The following is an 18,382-nucleotide window of genomic DNA, read 5'->3' as shown; positions in this document are numbered from 1 at the left end:
GAGAACTGCCACCTCCGGAGTACGCTGAGCTCTTGCCTTGCCGGCCGAAGGCGCCACGCTCCCCACGGGGAGACGTGTCTGGTAATTGCCATCCGTGTCTGCTAATTGTGATCCGTGTCTGCTAATTGCCATCCGGGAACGGTTCTGAAGGAGGAGAGAGACATTAAAGAGTTAAGCGTCAGACGGCTGAAGCAGAAGGCCTGGCCTAGAGCTGGGGTCCCCCCCTTTGGAGCCGGGCACCCCCCATTCGAGCCAGGCACCTTCCTGGAGCCCCCCCACCCCCGCACAGGCCGCTTGAGCAAGGCCTCGGCCCCCTGTGCCACCGCCGAGCCGGGCCGCAGCTAGGGCCGGATTTCAGTGTCTCTATCCCGGCCAATAAACCTCCTCCCCGGGGCCCGACGGGTCCTGACCGCCCAACCGAGGCGCTGCCCCCGCGGAGGGGCTCCGGGGAGCCCGGGCAAGGCCCGCAGCGCCCGGCCCCCGCCGCTCTGCAGGACGCCCGGTGGCACCGGGGCCTGCGGGAGCTCGCCCTCGGTACAGGGTCCCCCGCCCCCGCGGCGGCGGCTAGGCCGGGAAACGGGGACCGGGACCGGGACCGGCCCCCTCCTCAGCCCCCGGGCGGCCCCGCCCCTCCCATCGCCATGGCAACGCGCCGCGCCCGGATGCGGCCCTCGCGGGGTGCGGCCACTCGGCATCATGGGACAGCGAGTCTGCGGCCGCCCTGTGCCGGCCGCCCTGCCGCGGCGGGGGACTACAACCCCCAGAATGCTGCGCGGCGGAGGCGCGCCCCTCCTCTTCCTCTGTGCTCTCGTTTCTATTGGCTCCGCCAAGCCGTCAAGCAGCGGCACGGCGGTACATGATTGGCGGAAGGGCGGCAGGGCCCAGGCGCCGGCGATGGCGGTCGAGCGGCGGCCGCCATTTTGTGTGTGTGGAGGCCGGCTCCGGGCCTCGCTGCCCGCCGCGGAGGCGGGGGTGCGCGGCGCGGCGAGGCCGGTGAGCGGCCGGTGGACCGGCGGGGGGGGCTCCTCCGCGGCGCCGAGCAAGGGAGCGCGGGGCGGCCCGGCCGGGTCTTCCTTTCCCCGGGAGCGGAGCACGGGTTTCCCCGCCGGCCCCGAGGTGGGCGGCGGCGGCGCCGCGCCCGTCACCGGCCGCTCCCCCTGTCAGGGCTCCGGGGACGGGGCGGGGGGGAGCCCGTCCACTGCCGGGAGCGCCTCGTCTGGAGCCGGAGGAGGCTCGGACCGGCGCCGGGGCCTCGTCCGGGGTCTGAATGCGCGGTGGGGCGGGGGGAGGCCGGGCCCGGCCGGGGCTCCGCGGGTTTTCACGTCGTGGCTCCGCTGGCAAGCGGCGCCTCGGCTGCGGCCTCACCTGTAATGCTGGGTGCGTGTGTGGGGGGTGTTTTTCTAGCAAAACCCGCGTTAAACAGTAGTATTTGAACGTTGCTCGATAGCAGCAGCCCGAGCTCCCTGCAGGGCTGGTTTCTGACGGACCCCCGGTAGGCACAAAGTGGGGAGGAGCAGCGCAGTTTTATATTGGAAGTGAAATTTGGGTTAGGAAACACATTTCCTGGAAGGCTGAAAGCTGCTCGTTGTCTGCCGTGCCATCGCACAACAGCCTTTTAATACACCACGTCCGGGAAAAAGATACTCCCTCGAATTTAATCCTTTGTTTCACACATTTCAGCCAAACCACGGCCGGATTCCTGGAGGGGGTTCTCCCTGGCTGGATCCAGTGGATCGCAGTTAATATGGCCTCCCCTCGCCTGCTGCCGTCTACCAAGGCAGCAGTTACTGCTGTGGTGCTTGGAGACACTTAAAAACAAAAGCGTTTGCCTGTTGCCAGGGCCGAAGGGATAACTTTTCAAGCTGATAATAAACTGGAGCGAACCTTGTCTTTGAGTTATAAATGCCACTCCTCTGGCTGGTGGAAATGAGGGCTGTGGAAATAACCGAGTGGGTTTTTTTCCCTGTGCAAAGTCAAAGAAAGCCCGTTTTTTTTTAAAAAAAAAAAACAAAACAAAAACACACCTCTTTTTTTAAAAAAACCCCAAAACTCAGCACCAGGGAGTTTTTTGAGCTGACAGCAGCCTCTGTGCTCAGTTCCCTGATGAGCGGTGAGGCTGGGGGCAGCTGGTAGCCTGGGTTGAGTTCCTGGCTGTGTTACAGGCCGAATTTCTTTAAGCGAGTGACTCGGCCACGTTTTCTTCCCGGTGTGAAAGGCAGATAATGCCAGCTCATCCCCTGGTATTAACAGGACTTGGTTTAGATGTAAAACAGTGAGATTTTGGAGGCTTCTGGTATAAGCGTGGATTGTACTGTCAAATGTGGACTTTTCCAGTTAAAAACCAGATTATTTTACATTTATGCACTTGGTGTTCTTTTTTTTGAAGCAGATGCTTTGTTGTTATGACTCTGCTGACAATTTTCAACTCCCACGTTGCTTTATTAGGTCCTGAACTCTGAAGCTTCATATTTTTATAAATTGCTGCATTGTAAAAGCTGGGAGGTTTATTGTCGTGTGCGTCTCTGCACGCACACGACAGCTGAAGATCTCATTTCAAGTTGATTTTGCCAAACTAATCAGGGCTACGCTTCATTCAAGCTGCATGCCTTGGCACCTTCCTGGGTTGTTAGAGGGTTTTTTGTAGGGTGGGAGCAGGAAGGGAGCGAACATGATGGGCCTGATCCTAACAGCCAGGGTTTGGTGTGTTGCAGATGGACCAAAAGCTGCCAGCTTTTCGGCGATGGCCTCGTCGGTGAGCGCCGTAAAACCTCTTCCGCGTGCAGGGCTCACTGTGCCACAGATTCTCCTCTTTTTTTTTTTTTTTTTTAACAAAATGATGCTTACCTTGTGACACAAGAGAATCACCAGGATATCCCAAACAGCTGTGTAAGTATATCCTCAGAATGTAAAGCTAACAAAATTAAATGCAATTAGTGCAAGTTAAGTTGTAGGCAGGACAATAGTGTTATTGTCAGCACCATGTCCCTGCTTTATAAAACCTGGAACATCAAATGGCTGGGTTTAACAGACTTCAGGACCTAATTGCCATGCCAGTGAGTACCAGCAACCTGCTCCTTGAAACTAATTCAGACCATGAGGGAAGGCAAGCTGCACGTTCTCTTCAGCCGGTGTTAAGGGGCAGGATTCGGGTTTCACTTCACACCAATGTTGCGGCACTAACGGGCTGTTTAAGATGGACTACTTCCTTTTTTTTTATTTTCTTGCAGCCAGCAGTGTTTTCAGGGAACTGGTCTGTCCGTATGCCGCTTCGCCCCACATCGAAGAAGAATGGCCGTAACTGCTGGTGGGATGATTTAGTCCCCTTTTCTTTTGTATTAGTGCAATAATTTCTACCTCTCCCCAGGACAGAAATGCAGTCTTTTCCTCAGCAAGTGGGAAACCCTTTAGCCAAGAGGGTCTCTATATGCCCCGTGTTTCTGAGGCTGCTTGCTGCAAAGCTGGCGTCGGTGGTGTCCTCCTGCAGCCAGCAGAGTGGCAGTGAGCCTCTTCCTACCGCTCGGCCCCACAGTCGGGACAAGCAGGAGCTCCAACAGGCAGATTCCTGCAGCCACGGGCTCTGCGCCGAGGTGCAGCCCGTTCAGGGAGATCGGAGGGGTGCTGCTGTTCCAGCGGCATTCCTGGGCTCACTGGAGGAGCCGGAATAAAGGCCAGTTGGCTCAAACAACCCAGGAAAGACCAAAGTGTGGCAGCGAGAGAAGGGATGTGCTTCAAAGGTTTGGCAGGCGAGGCTGCCTTGCCCTCCAGGGAGGTACTTGCCCTCAACTAGTTAAGACAGCGCGCTGCCTTCTTGTCAGGAGGGACTAATTGCTGCCCTTTGATACCACATCACAGCCAGCTCTGCGGCACCTTTATCTCTGACGATCTCTAAGATTTTATTTGTTCCTCTCAAACAGTTGAGCTGCAGTCGAGCTCGTCTCCTCCGAACCAACTCTGAGCCAGGCTCCAGAGCTCACGGGGAGGCTCAAGCAGGCGAGCTCTCCCCTTGGCCGGGAAGGCGAAGTGGGGACGAGCTCCCTGTCTGTTACTGATCCACTCGGAGGTTTCAAAGGTCCCCAAATGCCACCGGTCTGCGTCTGCCAGGAGGTTTGGATGCAGGAGCTGGAACGAGCCTATGCTGGGAGACCTGCCGTTCTTAAACACCTTCTAAAGTGGGGATCAGAGGTAGCCTGGTTCGTATGAAGACTTGTTCTCATTAGAACAGAGCACAGAATAAAGTAGAAAAAGTTGGTGGAGTCAAAGCAGGTTGGAGAGTTGATCGTTATGGTATTTTGTTTTGGGGTTTTTTTAAAAGTTCTATTTGTTAAAGCATTTGCAGATAAATGATTTATTCTTAGGAGTTAAATGTAACAAGTTTGGGGTAAGTAGATGGAGGGCAAACCCTGTGGGTGTGCTAAACTTGGTAACAGCCATCACTCTGTAACAACCACCGTGCTACATTTGACTAATCATATTTCCTTGCATTAAGTTTTTCACATTCACCAGGTGCTAAGAACTACATTTCATGGTACTTGTGAAGTGTAGCACCCACTGCCGGAGTTAGTGCCATCGGACACGCGCCTGCGGTTGTCCTGCCCCAGAAGAAAACGAGACTCACGGGCAGCACAGATACAGAGAGGGAATCGCTCATTCGGGGAAATAAATCGCTGGAAAGAAGCGCCCGGGATGAACGAGCAGGACGCAGGGTTCGGCGCCGCTCTTCCCAGCCAGCGAGATCCTGATTAACTCGTTACCTCTCGCCGTGCCTTGCCGCCGGTCTGGCTCGGGGCGGCGCGGCGGTGCCTCCCTCCGCAGCCGCACCGGGCGCTGGCTCTGCCGGATGATGTCATGGCAGAGGGGAAGGGAGCGCGGGTGGCTACTGGGCTCTTGAGTGAGTAGCCCTCGAATAGTTTCCTTTTTTCCTGCCCGTCGATGCCAGCGTACACCCAAGGGCAGGCTGCTTTTTGCCAGGCTCCTGTTAAAAACCTGGTGTGATCCCTAAAGCCAAGTCCCTCAGCCGCAGCCACTTTAAACCCCCGATTTTGTACAAACCCGCCTGCGCTGCCCACCCTGAGCAGAGCAGTGCTGGGGGCACCTTTGTCTCCTCCTCCCCCACATCCAGCCCCCTCTTATTTTTTCATATAAGGCCATTTTTCCCTCCTGCTGTAGCCTGAGGCAGGGGGTTCCCCCAGCTGATCCCCTGGCTCTCCAGGTACAAGTTTCATTAACACACACTCCCAGTTCTGAGCCCGGTTGCCATTGATTACACCACACCACAAACCAGAGCAGACTCTGGCCCCTCTATTACTTTGCCCTTTGTTTTACCTGTTTTCCCTTCAAAAAACCCCACAGCTGCCTGGAGCTTCTCCTGCTTTTTTTCTTCTCCTTCCCCTCTCAGGTACAGCAGCAGGGAATGAAAAGGTTGAGCTGTCACATTCACCTTCCACTGATCCCTCCTCGTCAGCCATTTCAGAGGCCAAGTGCTGACTATGAAAACTTTTCCCTGGGCTGCTCCAAAACTTTTAAGTTTTTTCCCCTCACTCGTAGCTTAGAAGTGTATTTTTAGGCAGTTTTTGCCCAGATCTCAGTTAACTGACCTGGGAGGAAAGGGAGTTAAGTTTAAGCAAGCCTTTAGGCAAAGAAACATACTTTGGCTTAATAGGTTAGAGAGGCATCAGCAGCATCCATCATACACATTAAGAGCTGTTATCGCTTTTTCCAGGTATTTTTAACCATTGCAGCTGATTGAGCAGACTTAGAATTTAAAATAAGCAGGGGAAAAAAAAAAAATAACAAAAAGGGTTAAGTGAGAAACTACTGCTAGTTTTAATCAGACACCACCATAGACCAGTTATAACATCACAAAAATAACTCAAAATGTATTCCCTTCTGGAATGCCATTCTGAATATCTTCTAGAAATCACACCAAAACCGTTACAGTTACAAGTAATTAAATTTATTAGACCTCTATAATTTTTTATAGTCAGTTTTGGCCAATTTACAGCTTTCCTGGGGATCTTTTTTGTTTTTGTTTAGACACAAAAAAAATAAATCATAAACCAAGTATCACCGACACATCAACCCCCCCCCTCGCCCCCTCACAGCCACCTAAAAAAGAGGGGGGGGAGGCCTCGGCAGTGCCCGGGCCCCCCGCTCCCCAGCTGCGCTTTATTCCCGTTAAAAAGGGTCCGCGGCGTCTCTGTACAGATGTATAGAATGTTACACCCCACCACTGTAAAAAGCCCCCCCCGCACCCCCCGCCCCCTCCCCCCAGCGTCACTCCCCCAGCTTGCAGGGGCCTTTCTCCTGCCGGGGCAGGTCCTTCTCCTTCAGCAGCTGCAGGTTCTCCGCTCGCAACCTGTCCACCTCCAGCTCCAGCTGCCGCAGCCGCGCCGTCTCCGCCGTCTCCCCGCCGTGTTTTTTGCTCTCCATCCTCAGCCGGTTGTTCTCCTCCTCCATGCGGGAGAGGCACTTCTCCAGCTCCAGGTACTCCTTCACCAGCTCCTGCTTGCTCATGTTCTGCAGGCTCTCCACATGGTACCGCTCGTAGGTCTCCGAGAAGTCCCTCTGCAGAAACTCGCTGCCGTCCCCCCCCATCCCGTCGCTGCCCCCGTCCTCCTCCGCTGCCTCCTCCAGGAAATCCTCCTCGCTCGTGTCGTCCGACTTGGCGGCCGCTCGCCGCGGGTACAGCCCGGTTTTCAGGTCGGGCTCCTCCTGGTCGTGGTCCTCCATCAGGAACTGCGTGGTGTTGTAGGGAGCCACCGGCTGCCCCTTGGCGAACATCTCGGCGCGCAGCCGGGAGGCGCGGAGGCTCTGCCGCTCGTCGAACTGCTGCTTCTCCTCCCAGCTCAGCTTCGAGTAGGGCTTCCAGCGCCGCTTCTTCTTCGACGGCCGCCGGCGGTGCTTCTTCTTCACCGGCCACTCCTCGGTGCGACCCACAGACGACCGGTACCGCGGGCCCAGGCCGGGACGCGCCGCTCCGCCCGCCGCCGCCGGCCGCCCCTCGGCGCCGCCCGCGCCCTCCGCCGCCACCGCCTCCTCCGCCCCGGGGGGCGGCAGCCGACCGGCCTCCCCGTCCGCCGCCGGCGCGTCGCAGCGCTCGGGCTCCGGCTGGGGCTCCGGTTCGTGCTGGGGCTCCGGCTCCGGCTCGGCGGCCGCCGCCGCGTCGGCCATGGCTCTCGGCTCCGCTCCCTCGGGGACGGGAGCTACCCGCGCCGCATGGGGCCGCCGCCGACCCGCGGCCCCCCCCCCACCCCCGCCCCTTACACCCCCACCCCCCCTCAGGCCGCCCGGGCCATGGCGCGGGGCCGAGGCCCCGGGGGGAGTCACCGCCGCCGGTCGCCGAGGGGTTAACGCCGCCGGGCCCGCCCCCCCGCGCGCATGGCACGCGCCGCCGCCTCCCCCCTAGCCGCGCCCCGCCCCGCGCCTCCACCCGCCGCCGCCGCCGCCTGCTCCCGACTGCCGCTCCCCGCCCGCTCCCCCGCCTTATGTACCCCCGCGCGCCCCGCCCCGCCCCGCGCAGGCGCGCTGCCCGCCCCGCCCCGCGGCACGCCGGGACCCGCAGCGCCCCGCCCCCGCCGCTGCCCCGCCGCGCGCCCGCCGCCGCCACTACGGCTCCCCGCGCGCGGGCGGTGCCGCCCCGCGGCCCAATCGGCGGGCGTGGAGGGCGGGCCCGCCCGCCGGGCACCGCCCCCGGCCGCCGCGGGAGGGGGGGGGAGGGGAGCCGCGATTGGCGGCGCCGGACGTCACTCGCGCGCGGCGGCGCCAATCCGGAGGAGCGGGGGCGGGGCCGGGCCGTACCACGAGCGGAGGGGCGCCTCTGTGCGCGGGGCCGCGCGCGCCTCGCGACCTTCAGGGCCGCGCCGAGGGCAGCGCCCCCGACTCCCCCCCCCCGCGGCGAGCTCGTGGGGCGGCCCGAAAGGAGTCCCCGCGCCGCGGAGGGGGTCGTCGGGCGGTGCCGTGGCTCCTCCGCCCCGGCCGCGGCCCGGCCCTAGGCCGGCGGGGCTGTAACGGGCTGGGCGGCGGGGAGGCCCGGCCCGGGGCAGGGGGGCGGCTGAGGGGGAGGCCTGAGGGGGGGAGGGGGCGGGCGGAGGAATCCCGGAGCCGCGCTGGGGGCGGCGGTGCTGCAGCCGCGCGGAGGAAGATGTAAACAAACCTGAGAGGAAAGAAGTCCCTCCTTAAAGGCACCGCGTCCTTTTTTTCAGGGGCGGCGCGGAGCTGCGCTCCCGGACGCCTGGGTCCGCCCGCGTCCGCGCTGGGGAGGGTTGAGGGGGGAGGAGAAGTGGGGGGCAGGGCGGCCCGCGGCCTGGTCCTGGTCCTGCCACCCCCACAGTGGCGCTGTGCCCCCCCGCCACGGTCCCTGGGGCCCCACGGCCGGGGGCGGGGCTGAGCTATGGGGGAGGCATGGGGGGGGCAGCCCCGGGGGACCCACGGCCTTGAGGGGGGCTACGGGGATCCGTGGCTGGGGGGGGGGGCCATGGGGGGACCCACGGCTGCGGGGCGGCCATCGGGGGGCTACCCTGTGAGACACGCGACCTGGGGACCCAGGGAGGGGGTGGGTCAGTCCACGGGGATCCGTGGCCAAGGGGGTGAGGGACAGGCCGCCGGGGGGGGGGGGGGGCCATGTCACCCGATGTGGCAGCAGCACGGGGGAGGGGGTCCCGGCCCTGCCCAGCGCCCCCCCCCCCGGCCCGACGGCGGCGGGAGGGCCTGGGGGAAGCGGCCGCCGGGGACCCCCGGGATGGCACCGCCAGGGCCGGGGGGGGTCCCCGACAGCCATCCACCATCCCCCCCCCCCCCGCGGGCAGGAGTCCACCGCCTGCCCCGGCTGCGCCTCCGGCGGGGTGGGCCGGGCGGAGGGTCCCCCGGGTGCCCGGGTGACAGCCACCGCCGGCCGGTCACCCGAAGCGGGACGGGAGGTGCTGGCAGCGGCCTGGCGGCACCAGAGGCCTCGGCCTGCGGGATCCCACCTGCGCCGGGAGCTGCCCCCACCCGCGGTGGCACTGGTGACAACGTGGGGTCGGGGACCGGCGTGGGAGGAGTGGTTGGGGTCTGGGAACAGTGCCCGTCCCCCCCCCGCACCGGGGGGCAGGGGCGGGCAGCTGCCACCTCTGCCCCGTTGCGGGGACAGCGGGGTGGCCAGGCCGGAGCGGGGTGACCCTGGTGACGGCTGTCCCCTCCCCGCGGCAGGGCGGCAGGCAGCCCGGGCTGGACTGAAAAGGCAACTTTAATTCAGGCAGGTTCAGACGTTCAAGCACTTCATGGAACTGGTCTCTGGGGACAGGGACGGTGGCTGCATCGTCACCCCCCCCCCCCCCAACCCGCCCAGCACTGGGGCGGCAGTGCCGGCGGGCAACCGGTCTGTCTGTGCGTGGTAGCGAGGGGATCCCCCGGGATCCCGGTTGGGGCACTGGGGCGATCCCACGCCCCGCTCCCCGTGGACGGCCGGTCCCTTTGCCATCCCGGCGGTGCTGGCGAGACCCTGAGAGTGACAGTGGCTCTTGGCGGTGCGCGGTGGCTCCCCTTCCCTCGGGGCTGGGGTCCCGGCCTGCAGGAGACCCCGTGGCTGGGTGAGGCCATTCCCTTGTCGATCCCGTGGCGCTTCCCCGGCTCGTGCTAAGCAGGATGGGGAAGGAGGGGTGGTGGTGGCCCAGCGGGGCTGTCCTGCGCCCCGTCTCGGGGCCGGTGGTGGCAGCAGGGACACGGCGGTCACCTCTTCCTGCCCTGCCAGCGGTGCAGCAGCCACTGGGTGATGAAGGGCCAGGTGACGAGGAAGAGCAGAGTGCGTGGGGAGACGGGCAGGGGCCACAGGGACGTTGCCTGGGGAAGGGGGAGAGAGAGAGAGAGAGAGAGAGAGAGAGAGGAGGCGTGGGGAGGGGAACAAAGGTGTTACCGGTGTGACCAAACATCCCCCCCCAGCCCTCCGCTGAAAGGCAGGTGGCAGCGGGCCACTGTCACATCCGTCATCCTGTGGAGATCTTGCATCAACGCCGTCGTCCTTGGTGCCCAGACGCTGGGGACGTGCCAGGGATGTCACCTGCTTCCCAGCTGAGGGACCTTTCCCTGACCTGCTCCCCTCCACGCTGCATCTCCAGGCCCCCAGGGGCCGTTGGGCAGCCAGGCCCCTTGGGGCAGGCAGTGTGGGGTGGCATGGCCACCACCCAGCGCCTCCTCCGCCTCCAACTCACCTGTGGGGCAAACGGCTGGCCAGGGTCAGTCCCAGCTGCGTCCCCCTGCAAGACAAGAGAGGGTTTGGGGTGCAGGCAGGGCTGGGCACCCCCCCCTCCAGCCCCCATGTCCCCGTCAGAGGGAGGGAACGGGGAAAAGCGAGCCCACTTAGGGCTCCTGCGAGGGATCCAGACACTGCAGCCGGGCTGGGACCCCAAGGGGCAATGGGAATGACGGGGGCAGCGGCTCCCTGCCTGCACCTCCGGGCAGATCAGAGCAGCACCAGCCTCCGCCCTGCCAGGATATGTCACCAAACCCCGAGGTCTCTCCGCACCTGGGCCACCCCAGGCTGCTTGTTTGCAGGGACCGGAGCCAAGCCCTGCCAGCTTGGGCTACACCAAATTGGGGAATCACGGCCCTGCCAGCCAGCGTCGGCATGTGGTGGCTCCCTGCGTGGCATGGCACGTACCTGCACAGAGGCGAGCGTCTCCAGCTCACTCAGGCGCTCCAACACTCGCCGCATGTTGTCCTGCAGGGCTCGGACGGTGCCGGCCACGCGGGCATCCAGCTCCGCCGCCAGCCCCAGGGTGAGCTCGGGGGCGCTCCCGGCGTCCCGCTCTCCTCCGGCGAGGCGGAGATCTGTGGGGCACAAAGATGGGCGCTGCTCAGAGGCGGCGGGGCAGGCACACAGCACACGTGGCAGCGCTGCCTGGATCGGGCAGGGCAGGCTGAGCACCACCTCATGCTCCCCGAGGACCCCCAGGGCTGGCACGGCTCGCTCTCTATGCTGTCGCCCAATGGCCAGCGATGGATCTCCTCAGGTGCTTGCACTGCACCGTGGGCTGCCCACACGCTGCCAGCTCTGCCCGCACCACAACTGCTCCAGGCAGAGGTGGGAGCTCCCAGCCCAGCCCAGCGGCCCACATCCCCCTCCACCAGCCAGCACCGGGCCTGTCCCCGGGGAGACGGACCACCATGTCCCCCCAGCGCAGTGGTGGTGGCAGTGGGGGTCCTCTGGCCCACCGATGCGGCGGTGCACGTGGGTCACCTCGCTTCACCTGGCGAAGGCGGGATGCTGAACACCAGGCTGGATGCCTTGCCTGCGTGGCTGCTTCCCCGCCAGGCTCTCGGGCTCAGCGAAGGCCCCAAACCAGCCTCGCTGCAGCCCGGCAAACACCCGGATAATCCGCCCTGCGAGCGGGAGGCAGGCAGGGGCTTGCTGCCAGGCCCCGTGCACGCTGGCACCCCGGGGGACAGCCCAGCCTGGCTTTATCGGCCTCGTTACAAGTTAACTCCCAAGGTCAAGCAGCCCGGGATGGTTTGCAGCAATGTCAACGGGGGGAAGATAAGGGCGAGATGGGTGGGCTGTGCCCAGGTGAGGCGGCGGCGGCAGCACCCCTGCCGTCCCACGGGTGAGGGTGGCGATGCCACCCTGGAACAGAAAGCCCCCCAGGACGTGTCTGGGGAGAGCCGCAGACGTTGGCAGGAGGCTCCTTGTCCCCACTCCGCAGCGGCGCAGCTTGAGGCCTGGCTGTCCCCAAACACCGGCAACAGCGGCAGGTGGTGTTAAGCGAGTGGTACCGCAGGAGCAGGGTGTCCCTGGGACCCGCGCCTCCAGGGACACAGGGCCCAGCTTCACCCACTCCCCTCCCGAGGAGAGCTCACCCCCCAGCCAGCACCACCCACATCCAAAGGCACTGGGCAGAGATGCGGGCAGCAGGGACCACAGGCAGGAGCTGGGCACAGGCAGCTGGGGACCCGCACGCCCCACCCGGCTGCTGGAGAGGAGCCAGCAGAGCATCCTCCAAATTTAGGCAATTTAGCAGCGTTGCAAGAAACAGGCAAAACGGGGGATGTGTCCTGGAGGGGTAAAGACACCAAACTGCTTGCGGACCAAGGGGTGAAGAGAGGGGACACTCAGGACTTCTTGTGGCTACTGAGCGATCGCCCCCCATGGGTGCTGGAGCCAAACTGTTCCCTGTTGGTGGCTGCAGACCCTCACCTCTCCATTCAGCCCCTGCACAACCCCCGACATCCAGCCCTGCTTGCCGGGAGGTGGGGAGGGAGCAGCGGGAAGGCGCGCAGGAGCCAAACGCTGCACCCACCTCTCTCAGAGCCAAGGGCTGCGAGGCCAGCGCTGCTCCTCCCCTCTAGTCTTCTTCCTTCACCCCGCTCTCCCTGCCCAGCGCCGCAGGGCGTTGGGGGCTCAGGCCCGGCCTGGACGCCATTCGGGGAGAGACCTAGCGGCTGCCCAGCCTGCGCGAGGGGAGAGAAGAAGGGCCCTGAGACCCCCGCTCCCCTCCCCGGGGGCTGCAGGGTGACAGCAGGTGATGCCAGGGCAGTGGTGGCGTCTCTCCCCCTACCCCCTGGTGGCATTTTTGCTGGTGGAGGGTCCGTGGGGCTGAGCACCCGGTTTGGGAGGTGACAGAACTCTAGAACCCCAGAGGGAAGCGAGGTGCCCAGGCTCGAGATGGCAAAAGAGCTCCAGGAAGAACCCAGGCAGGTGGCCGGCTTCCTCCCTCCTGCCCGCTGGATCCGCCAAGCCTCGCCATAGCACCTCAAGTGCCAAGTGCTGCCGGCAGCAGCCGAGTTGCCCAGTAGCAGGGAGCAGAGCGCGAGTGGCAGGGGTGCAAGTGAGGCGCCCGCACCAGCCCCGCTTGGGGCTACCGGCCTTGCTCAGCCCTGGCAGCCCACCAATGCCCCACTGGAGCCACACCGCAGGAACGAGGGGGGCCACGGGTGGTACCGGGGTGCACCGCAGGCATCTCAGCCTCCCCTCGGTGACAGGGACCAGGTTCCAAGAGGGACACAAAACACAAAGGGGTGCAGCCAGGTGGTCCCATAGGTTCTGGGAGTCTCACCGGGCTCCCAGGATGGCAGTGCCGTGGTGGCGTGCAGAGCTGGGGGAGCTGACAATATGGAGAGATCTGCCTGTATAGTGCGGGCAGGGCAGGGCTGGCAGCAGGCAAAGCCTCTGCTGCGGTGCGGCAGGACTCCAGTGCTTCCCAGCCCTCCGTTACCTGCTCAGGCTCCATCTGCTCCAGGGTATCGCAGTACACATCCCCCTCGGAGTCACTGGTCACCTGGCTACCCTCAAGCGCCTCGGCGGCAGGAGCCAGCCCACCTCCTGGAAGGGAAGCACACAGCTCAGCCACAGGCAGCGCCGGCAGGGCAGAGAGGCGTTCCGGCAGTGTCTGGAGGGCAGCAGAAGCTCAGCACAGCCGCAAGGCAACAGGTCCGCAAGCATGCAAGAAGGCAGCATCTGCATGCATGGGGCGAGGCAGAAGGAAACTGAGGCACAGAGGGGGAAGGAACGGGCTGTTACTACCACCCGGATTGTGGCCATGAATCCAAGGACCAAATTCCCCCTTCTCCTGCCCACGGTGTTGCAGAGCCCCGCTCATAGGCAGGCACGCCCTGACGCAGTGCCATTTTAGGGGGAGTTTATCTGCCCACGTGCAGCTCCCACCTGGGGAGAGGGCTGCCAGGGCAGCCAGCCGAAACCCCGGCAATGGTGGGGAGCCTCTCCAGCAGGATCCACGGCCCTGGCTGCGCTGGCAGGGAGCAGGTACCATTCGCACAAGACCAACTGCCACCGGGGTGGCAGTGCACCCGCTGTGCAGGCAGGGACGCTGCCCAGCTCCCTGCGTGCTGCCAGCCTGGGCACACTCGGATGGGCACAGCCTGGATGCAGCCAGCTCGCTTGGTGACCATATATGCTCCTCAGGGGAGGGCCAGGCTGGCGGCGGGAGGATCGCCTCCCCGGAGTACCCTACTCAACCCAGGGCACAGCGAAAGGCCCCCCAGGCCGGGAGAGCCGCCCGTGCCCTTGAGGGAGGCACACTGCGGTGGGTGGGTGAGCGTACAAGGGGCCGCACAAGAAAAGCCAGGCCCAAGGCGTTAGCCACGGCACAGGCAGGGAGGGCCTGGGCTTGGCACCATGGCTCCCAGTGCCGTGGAAGGGGTGGGCTTGGCTTGAGCTGAGGGAGAACATCCCCTCCCGGAACATGAACCTTCCAGGGCAGCGTTTTCCCAGTCCACAGGGAAACACCCTTGCCTTCTCCCTGCGGTTTAGCAGAATTAGGCCCCTTTGCACAGGTAAGAGCAACGCAGAGTCGAACCAACACACCCAGGGTTACCCTGGCATCAAGAATGGCGCTGAGAGCTGGACCCATAAAAAGCTCCAGCTTGCTGTGACTCAGGCAACACCTGAAACAGCGGCAGGGTCGGACCAGAGGTGCCTGAAGCCAACAGCTGTGTGGGCGGATGGAGGCCCAGCCCCGTCACTGGTGCCTCCTCTGAGGGGTCTCTGCCGGCTGCTGGCCGCACCAGGGAGACCAACCTGGCATGTTCTGCCCATTCCGCTGCTCCCCGGGCAGGGTGTCTTCCAGGCACTCCGGAGCTGGGCTGCTTGCTGGGATGTCCTGGCTGGGGTTGGCCGTCCGCTCCTGACTGCCTGCACAGAGGGGAAGGGGCAGAGGAGAATTAAAGCGTTGTGGGTGATCCTCGCAGCGCAGGCTCTCTGCGGGCTGGGCTCAGTGCTGCTTTCCTGCCAACATGGCTAGGGGACATGCAGAAGTGGGGCCACCTTCCTGCCAGGCAGGCCAGCAGCCTCCAGACATGTGCAGCGGCTGGCAGAGACGGAGAGGGGCCATCTCCATTTGCCGGCAGCCCAGGAATCAATGCAAACCCTACCCTGTGCAGACCATCTTGCTCACCCAGGAGTGGCAGGGGACTCCCCGTCCCCCCAGCCCCTGTGGCAGCAGGCAGAGGGATCAGCACTGGCCAATAGCTGGGAAAACACCAACGGGTGACAGCCACCCTCCCCTGGCAGGGCACAGGGCGCACCAGCAATAATGAACAGAGCCCAATGCAAGAAGCGTTGGCTGGGGAGAGCCTTGTCTAGGCACCGCACGCCACCATCACCTGCAAGGGCTTTCAGCAGGCAGCAGCACCCCAGAGAAGGCCTGAGACAGCTGCCTGCCTGGGGATCCAGCCCTCCCCACCACCCCACGGAGCCCACGGGGTTAAGCCCAGCCACGTTTCTAGCAACCCCTGGGACTTTGCTCCCTGCTTCTGGCCAGGCAGGTATGTGGCAATGCTGCCCTGCCTGCGCCTCGCCTGCACATCTCCACCATTCCCAACCTGCCTTTGCCATCACAGCAGACCCACGGCCGTGGGACCGCCCCCGAAGCCCAGCCCAGATGACTGAATCCCCTGAGAGGGACAAGAGCAGCCCACACCCCACACAGGAGTTAGCGCCAGGGCTGCTCTGCTTGAGGACTGTCACCGTTCCCAAATCTCTCCTCCGTGTGTGTGCTGTGACCCACAGGGGTGGGTGGGTGCAGGCAGGGTCCCATCACCTCACACATCACCGCGCCAGGGCAAGCTTGGCTTCAACACCGGCCCCCCCAGTGCCCATGGGACTGGCAGAGCAGCACCAGGCCTGTGTGTCAGGGCTTAATTGTTGATTCCCAATTGCTTCAGTGTCTTGGCCTATGTCTACAAGACACCAGTGAAAGCTCCACTGACTGGAGATCCGTTGGGACCCTGAACCGTTCACGATTTGGGTTCCACATGCCACTTTACGGTGTGTAGACTTGGTAAAGAAACAAAACCAAACCTGCCTGGACTCTGCCCACGCAGCACCTCTGTCCCCCTGCCTGCCACGCTCCACTCTCACCCGCTGCAGCATCTAAAATCACCTCTCTGGATTACTGGTAACAAAAGCTGCAATTGCACAAAATCTGAAGGTGGGTCTGAGAAACTTTAAAACAAATGACTCAACAGCTTAAGAAGTTCAGTGGTTTAAACCACCGTTTCAGGCACCTCAGGCTCATTTGCTCCACAGACGCTGCCAGGTTTAGATTTAAGTGACAGCATCATTTATAAGTGACACTAGTGCAGGAGGACACTCCCAAGTGGGTAATGACCAGGAATTTAGACCCAGATTTTACATTCCAGAGGAAATCAAGTCTATTTGCCTTTTAAAGGGATTCAGCATCAAAATGGAGAACAAAAGCACCTGGGTACCACAGGAAGGAGCAGCCATCCTGAGGCCAAGCCTTACAGGCAAGGCGTTTTCAGCATCCTTGTTGGAAGCAGGGGGTGACAGTAGCTGTCAGACACAGGACAGATGCCTGGGGACAGGCGGGGAGCGAGTCTATTTGTCAACGCTCTTCCAACATTAGCAAAGCACTGACAGTTTACACACCCACTGTGAATATACCCTGAAAGCTCATCTGCTGCTGAGCTTATCTACTGGAGATGCGGCACAGCCAAACCTCCAGATGTGCAGCTGGCAGGTTTGCTCCACAGTAGCCGACACCTTTCTGAACCACCACGTCCAGCCCCTCCCTCCCTCAGATGCTTCTCACAAGTCAGACACACTGAGGACTGCCCTGCTCCAGGGGCGGGACAGGTCCCCAGCCACCTCCCAGCACGAGGTGGCAGCCACAGGCATGGAAAAGGCTGGGAAGGACTCTTCTCTAGCACAAGGCAGTCTCAGTAATCCTGTTTCTCAACCCCAGTTTCTCCACATCCACTCCACTGCAAAAGCTGGCTGGCCTATCCAGATGTTTACATCAGATGACCTGGACTCCCTGTACACAGCCTGCCTTGCCTGGAGGTGGACTGGTGCCAAGAGAAAGCACAGCCTCCCTGCCGCGACACTCCACGGGAGCTGATCCCTGCTCTACCGTGTACAGGGATTTGGGCCAAGGGGCATTTGGAAGCCAAATCTCAAGTTCTCGCCTCAAAATTTTGTGAAGAGAAAGCCCAGACTGAAGAGACAACTGCTTCACTTGAAGAGACACTGGTTTGGTGGTGCCCAAACAAGCACCTCTGCAGCAGCTGCACCATGGCAGGTGAGTTGGATGGGAGGTGGTGCGTCCATCCTCTCCCCCCCTCAGGGAGCAGCAGAAGGATGTGCCCTGGGGAAGAGCAGAGCCCAGAGGTGATGGCCGTACCGGTGCAGAAGCAAGCAGGGAACAGCAGAAGTGATGTGCCAAGAGGGAAGTGTGGCACAGAGGTGAGGGATGTGCTGGGCACGAGCAGGGTGCAGCGGCTCCCACTCACCCCCTTTCCTCTTGAAGAAGGCCTCGGGGGGCCGGGGCATGTCGTGGATCACCTCGTAGAGCGGCTCGAAGTACCCGAACATCTCCTCCGTCGTCTCATCCATGGGCACCGTGTCAATGACCTGGGGAGGGGCGCAGCTCGCGACGGGCACCACCGAGCGCCCGACCCCAGCCGCTCTCCCCCTTCCCGTTACCTTTTGGGCCACCTTCTTCATCTCTGCCACATAAGCCGCCATCGCCTCCTCCTTGGACATCCTCCCCAGGCTGTGCCAGGCATCCCTGCGGGCGACAGCGGCCGTTAGGTGGGAAGGAGTGGGGTGAACCGGTCCCGAAGTGGGCAAACCCCCCCGGGGACCTTACCACTTGTACCGGCCGATGGGGTCCCAGAAGCCGGGCCTTGGGCCTTGGCAGCGCCCCGCCGTCGCCTGCTTGTAGTAGCTGTAGAAACGCAGCATCTCCTCATAGGAGGGCCGGTACGAACCTGCGACGCGACACGGCCTCAGCGGAGCCGGGAGCGGGGCCGGGGCGCTGCGGCCGCGGCCGCCGCCGCCGCCGCGGCCGCAGCACCCCGGCCCCGTTCCCGGCCCCTACTCACCGCTCCGGGGCAGCCCTTGGATAACCTGAACGGCGGCGCGGAACTGCGCCCCGCAACCCGCCTCCTCCATGGCGCCGGCACCGGCCCCGACACCGACACCGACACCGGCCCCGGTGCGTCTCTCCCTGAGGGGAGAGCGCAGGGACCAATCAGCGCCGGCCTTCCGTCGGCCCCTCCCCGCCGCGCCCAATCAGCGCGCCGCTTCCGAAACGGGCCGCCCTGCCCCTTTCCCGCCCCCCCTGCGCTCCCGACGCGCCGCATCCAATGGTGAGGCGCGGCGCGCGCGCCCCCTGCTGGATGAACGGAGAACGCGCCGCAGCCCAGGGGCGCGAGGGGCGGTCCCACCGCAGCGCCCCCTTGCGGGCTGCGGGCGGAACGGCAGCGCGCGGGGACCCGGCACGGGGCGGCCGGTGCTCCGGGAGAGTGACGTATCTGCACCGCGACAGTGACGTGAGCTCCGGGGGAGTGACGTATGCTCCAGGACAGTGCACCGGCAGAGGGACCTGTGCGCCGGGATGGTCATATGTGCACCGAGAGAGTGCACCAG

General features: G+C 63.4%; 2 protein-coding genes and 1 long non-coding RNA gene across 8 annotated transcripts; 1 reads left to right on the top strand and 2 right to left on the bottom strand.

Moving 5' to 3' along the window:
• Positions 1–876: 876 nt before the first annotated feature.
• Positions 877–5,856, top strand: LOC128140766 (uncharacterized). 4 transcript variants are annotated; one of them, XR_008234818.1, is made up of 4 exons: positions 877–993; positions 2,712–2,886; positions 3,228–3,304; positions 3,915–5,856. It is a non-coding gene; the product is annotated as an uncharacterized LOC128140766 (long non-coding RNA). The 4 variants fall into 4 exon arrangements; XR_008234816.1 differs by having other exon boundaries at positions 3,228–5,856; XR_008234817.1 differs by having other exon boundaries at positions 2,712–3,304.
• A 383-nt stretch (positions 5,857–6,239) lies between these two features.
• On the bottom strand, positions 6,240–7,261 carry HEXIM1 (HEXIM P-TEFb complex subunit 1). Its single transcript, XM_052785012.1, has one exon. It carries the CDS (start codon positions 7,168–7,170, stop codon positions 6,274–6,276), a length of 897 nt encoding a protein of 298 aa, XP_052640972.1. The 5' UTR covers positions 7,171–7,261; the 3' UTR covers positions 6,240–6,273.
• A 2,250-nt stretch (positions 7,262–9,511) lies between these two features.
• On the bottom strand, positions 9,512–17,987 carry ACBD4 (acyl-CoA binding domain containing 4). Of its 3 annotated transcripts, XM_052785009.1 has the most exons (10): positions 17,836–17,987; positions 17,601–17,721; positions 17,435–17,519; positions 17,242–17,362; positions 14,507–14,620; positions 13,185–13,291; positions 12,270–12,420; positions 10,634–10,803; positions 10,185–10,229; positions 9,512–9,816 (listed from the first exon to the last, which is right to left on the bottom strand). In XM_052785009.1, the coding sequence occupies exons 1-10, from the start codon at positions 17,903–17,905 to the stop codon at positions 9,706–9,708; spliced, it is 1,095 nt and encodes a 364-aa protein (XP_052640969.1). In that variant the 5' UTR covers positions 17,906–17,987; the 3' UTR covers positions 9,512–9,705. The 3 variants fall into 3 exon arrangements, with proteins under 3 accessions (XP_052640969.1, XP_052640970.1, XP_052640971.1); XM_052785010.1 differs by lacking the exon at positions 14,507–14,620; XM_052785011.1 differs by lacking the exons at positions 12,270–12,420; positions 13,185–13,291.
• Positions 17,988–18,382: the final 395 nt, after the last annotated feature.

This window comes from Harpia harpyja, chromosome 4 (genome assembly GCF_026419915.1).
Source record: "Harpia harpyja isolate bHarHar1 chromosome 4, bHarHar1 primary haplotype, whole genome shotgun sequence".
Classification (NCBI taxonomy): domain Eukaryota; kingdom Metazoa; phylum Chordata; class Aves; order Accipitriformes; family Accipitridae; genus Harpia; species Harpia harpyja.
The sequence above is the reverse complement of the archived record's forward strand: the minus strand, read 5'-3'. Positions and strand labels throughout refer to the sequence as shown.

Coding starts and splice junctions, on each gene's coding strand:
- HEXIM1 (XM_052785012.1), bottom strand. CDS start 7,170: ATGGCCGACGCGGCGGCGGCCGCCGAGCCGGAGCCGGAGCCCCAGCAC.
- ACBD4 (XM_052785009.1), bottom strand. CDS start 17,905: ATGGAGGAGGCGGGTTGCGGGGCGCAGTTCCGCGCCGCCGTTCAGGTT. Junction 17,520..17,600: donor CCCATCGGCCGGTACAAGTG/GTAAGGTCCCCG, acceptor TGTCGCCCGCAG/GGATGCCTGGCACAGCCTGG. Junction 12,421..13,184: donor AGCAGATGGAGCCTGAGCAG/GTAACGGAGGGC, acceptor CCCCTCGCGCAG/GCTGGGCAGCCGCTAGGTCT.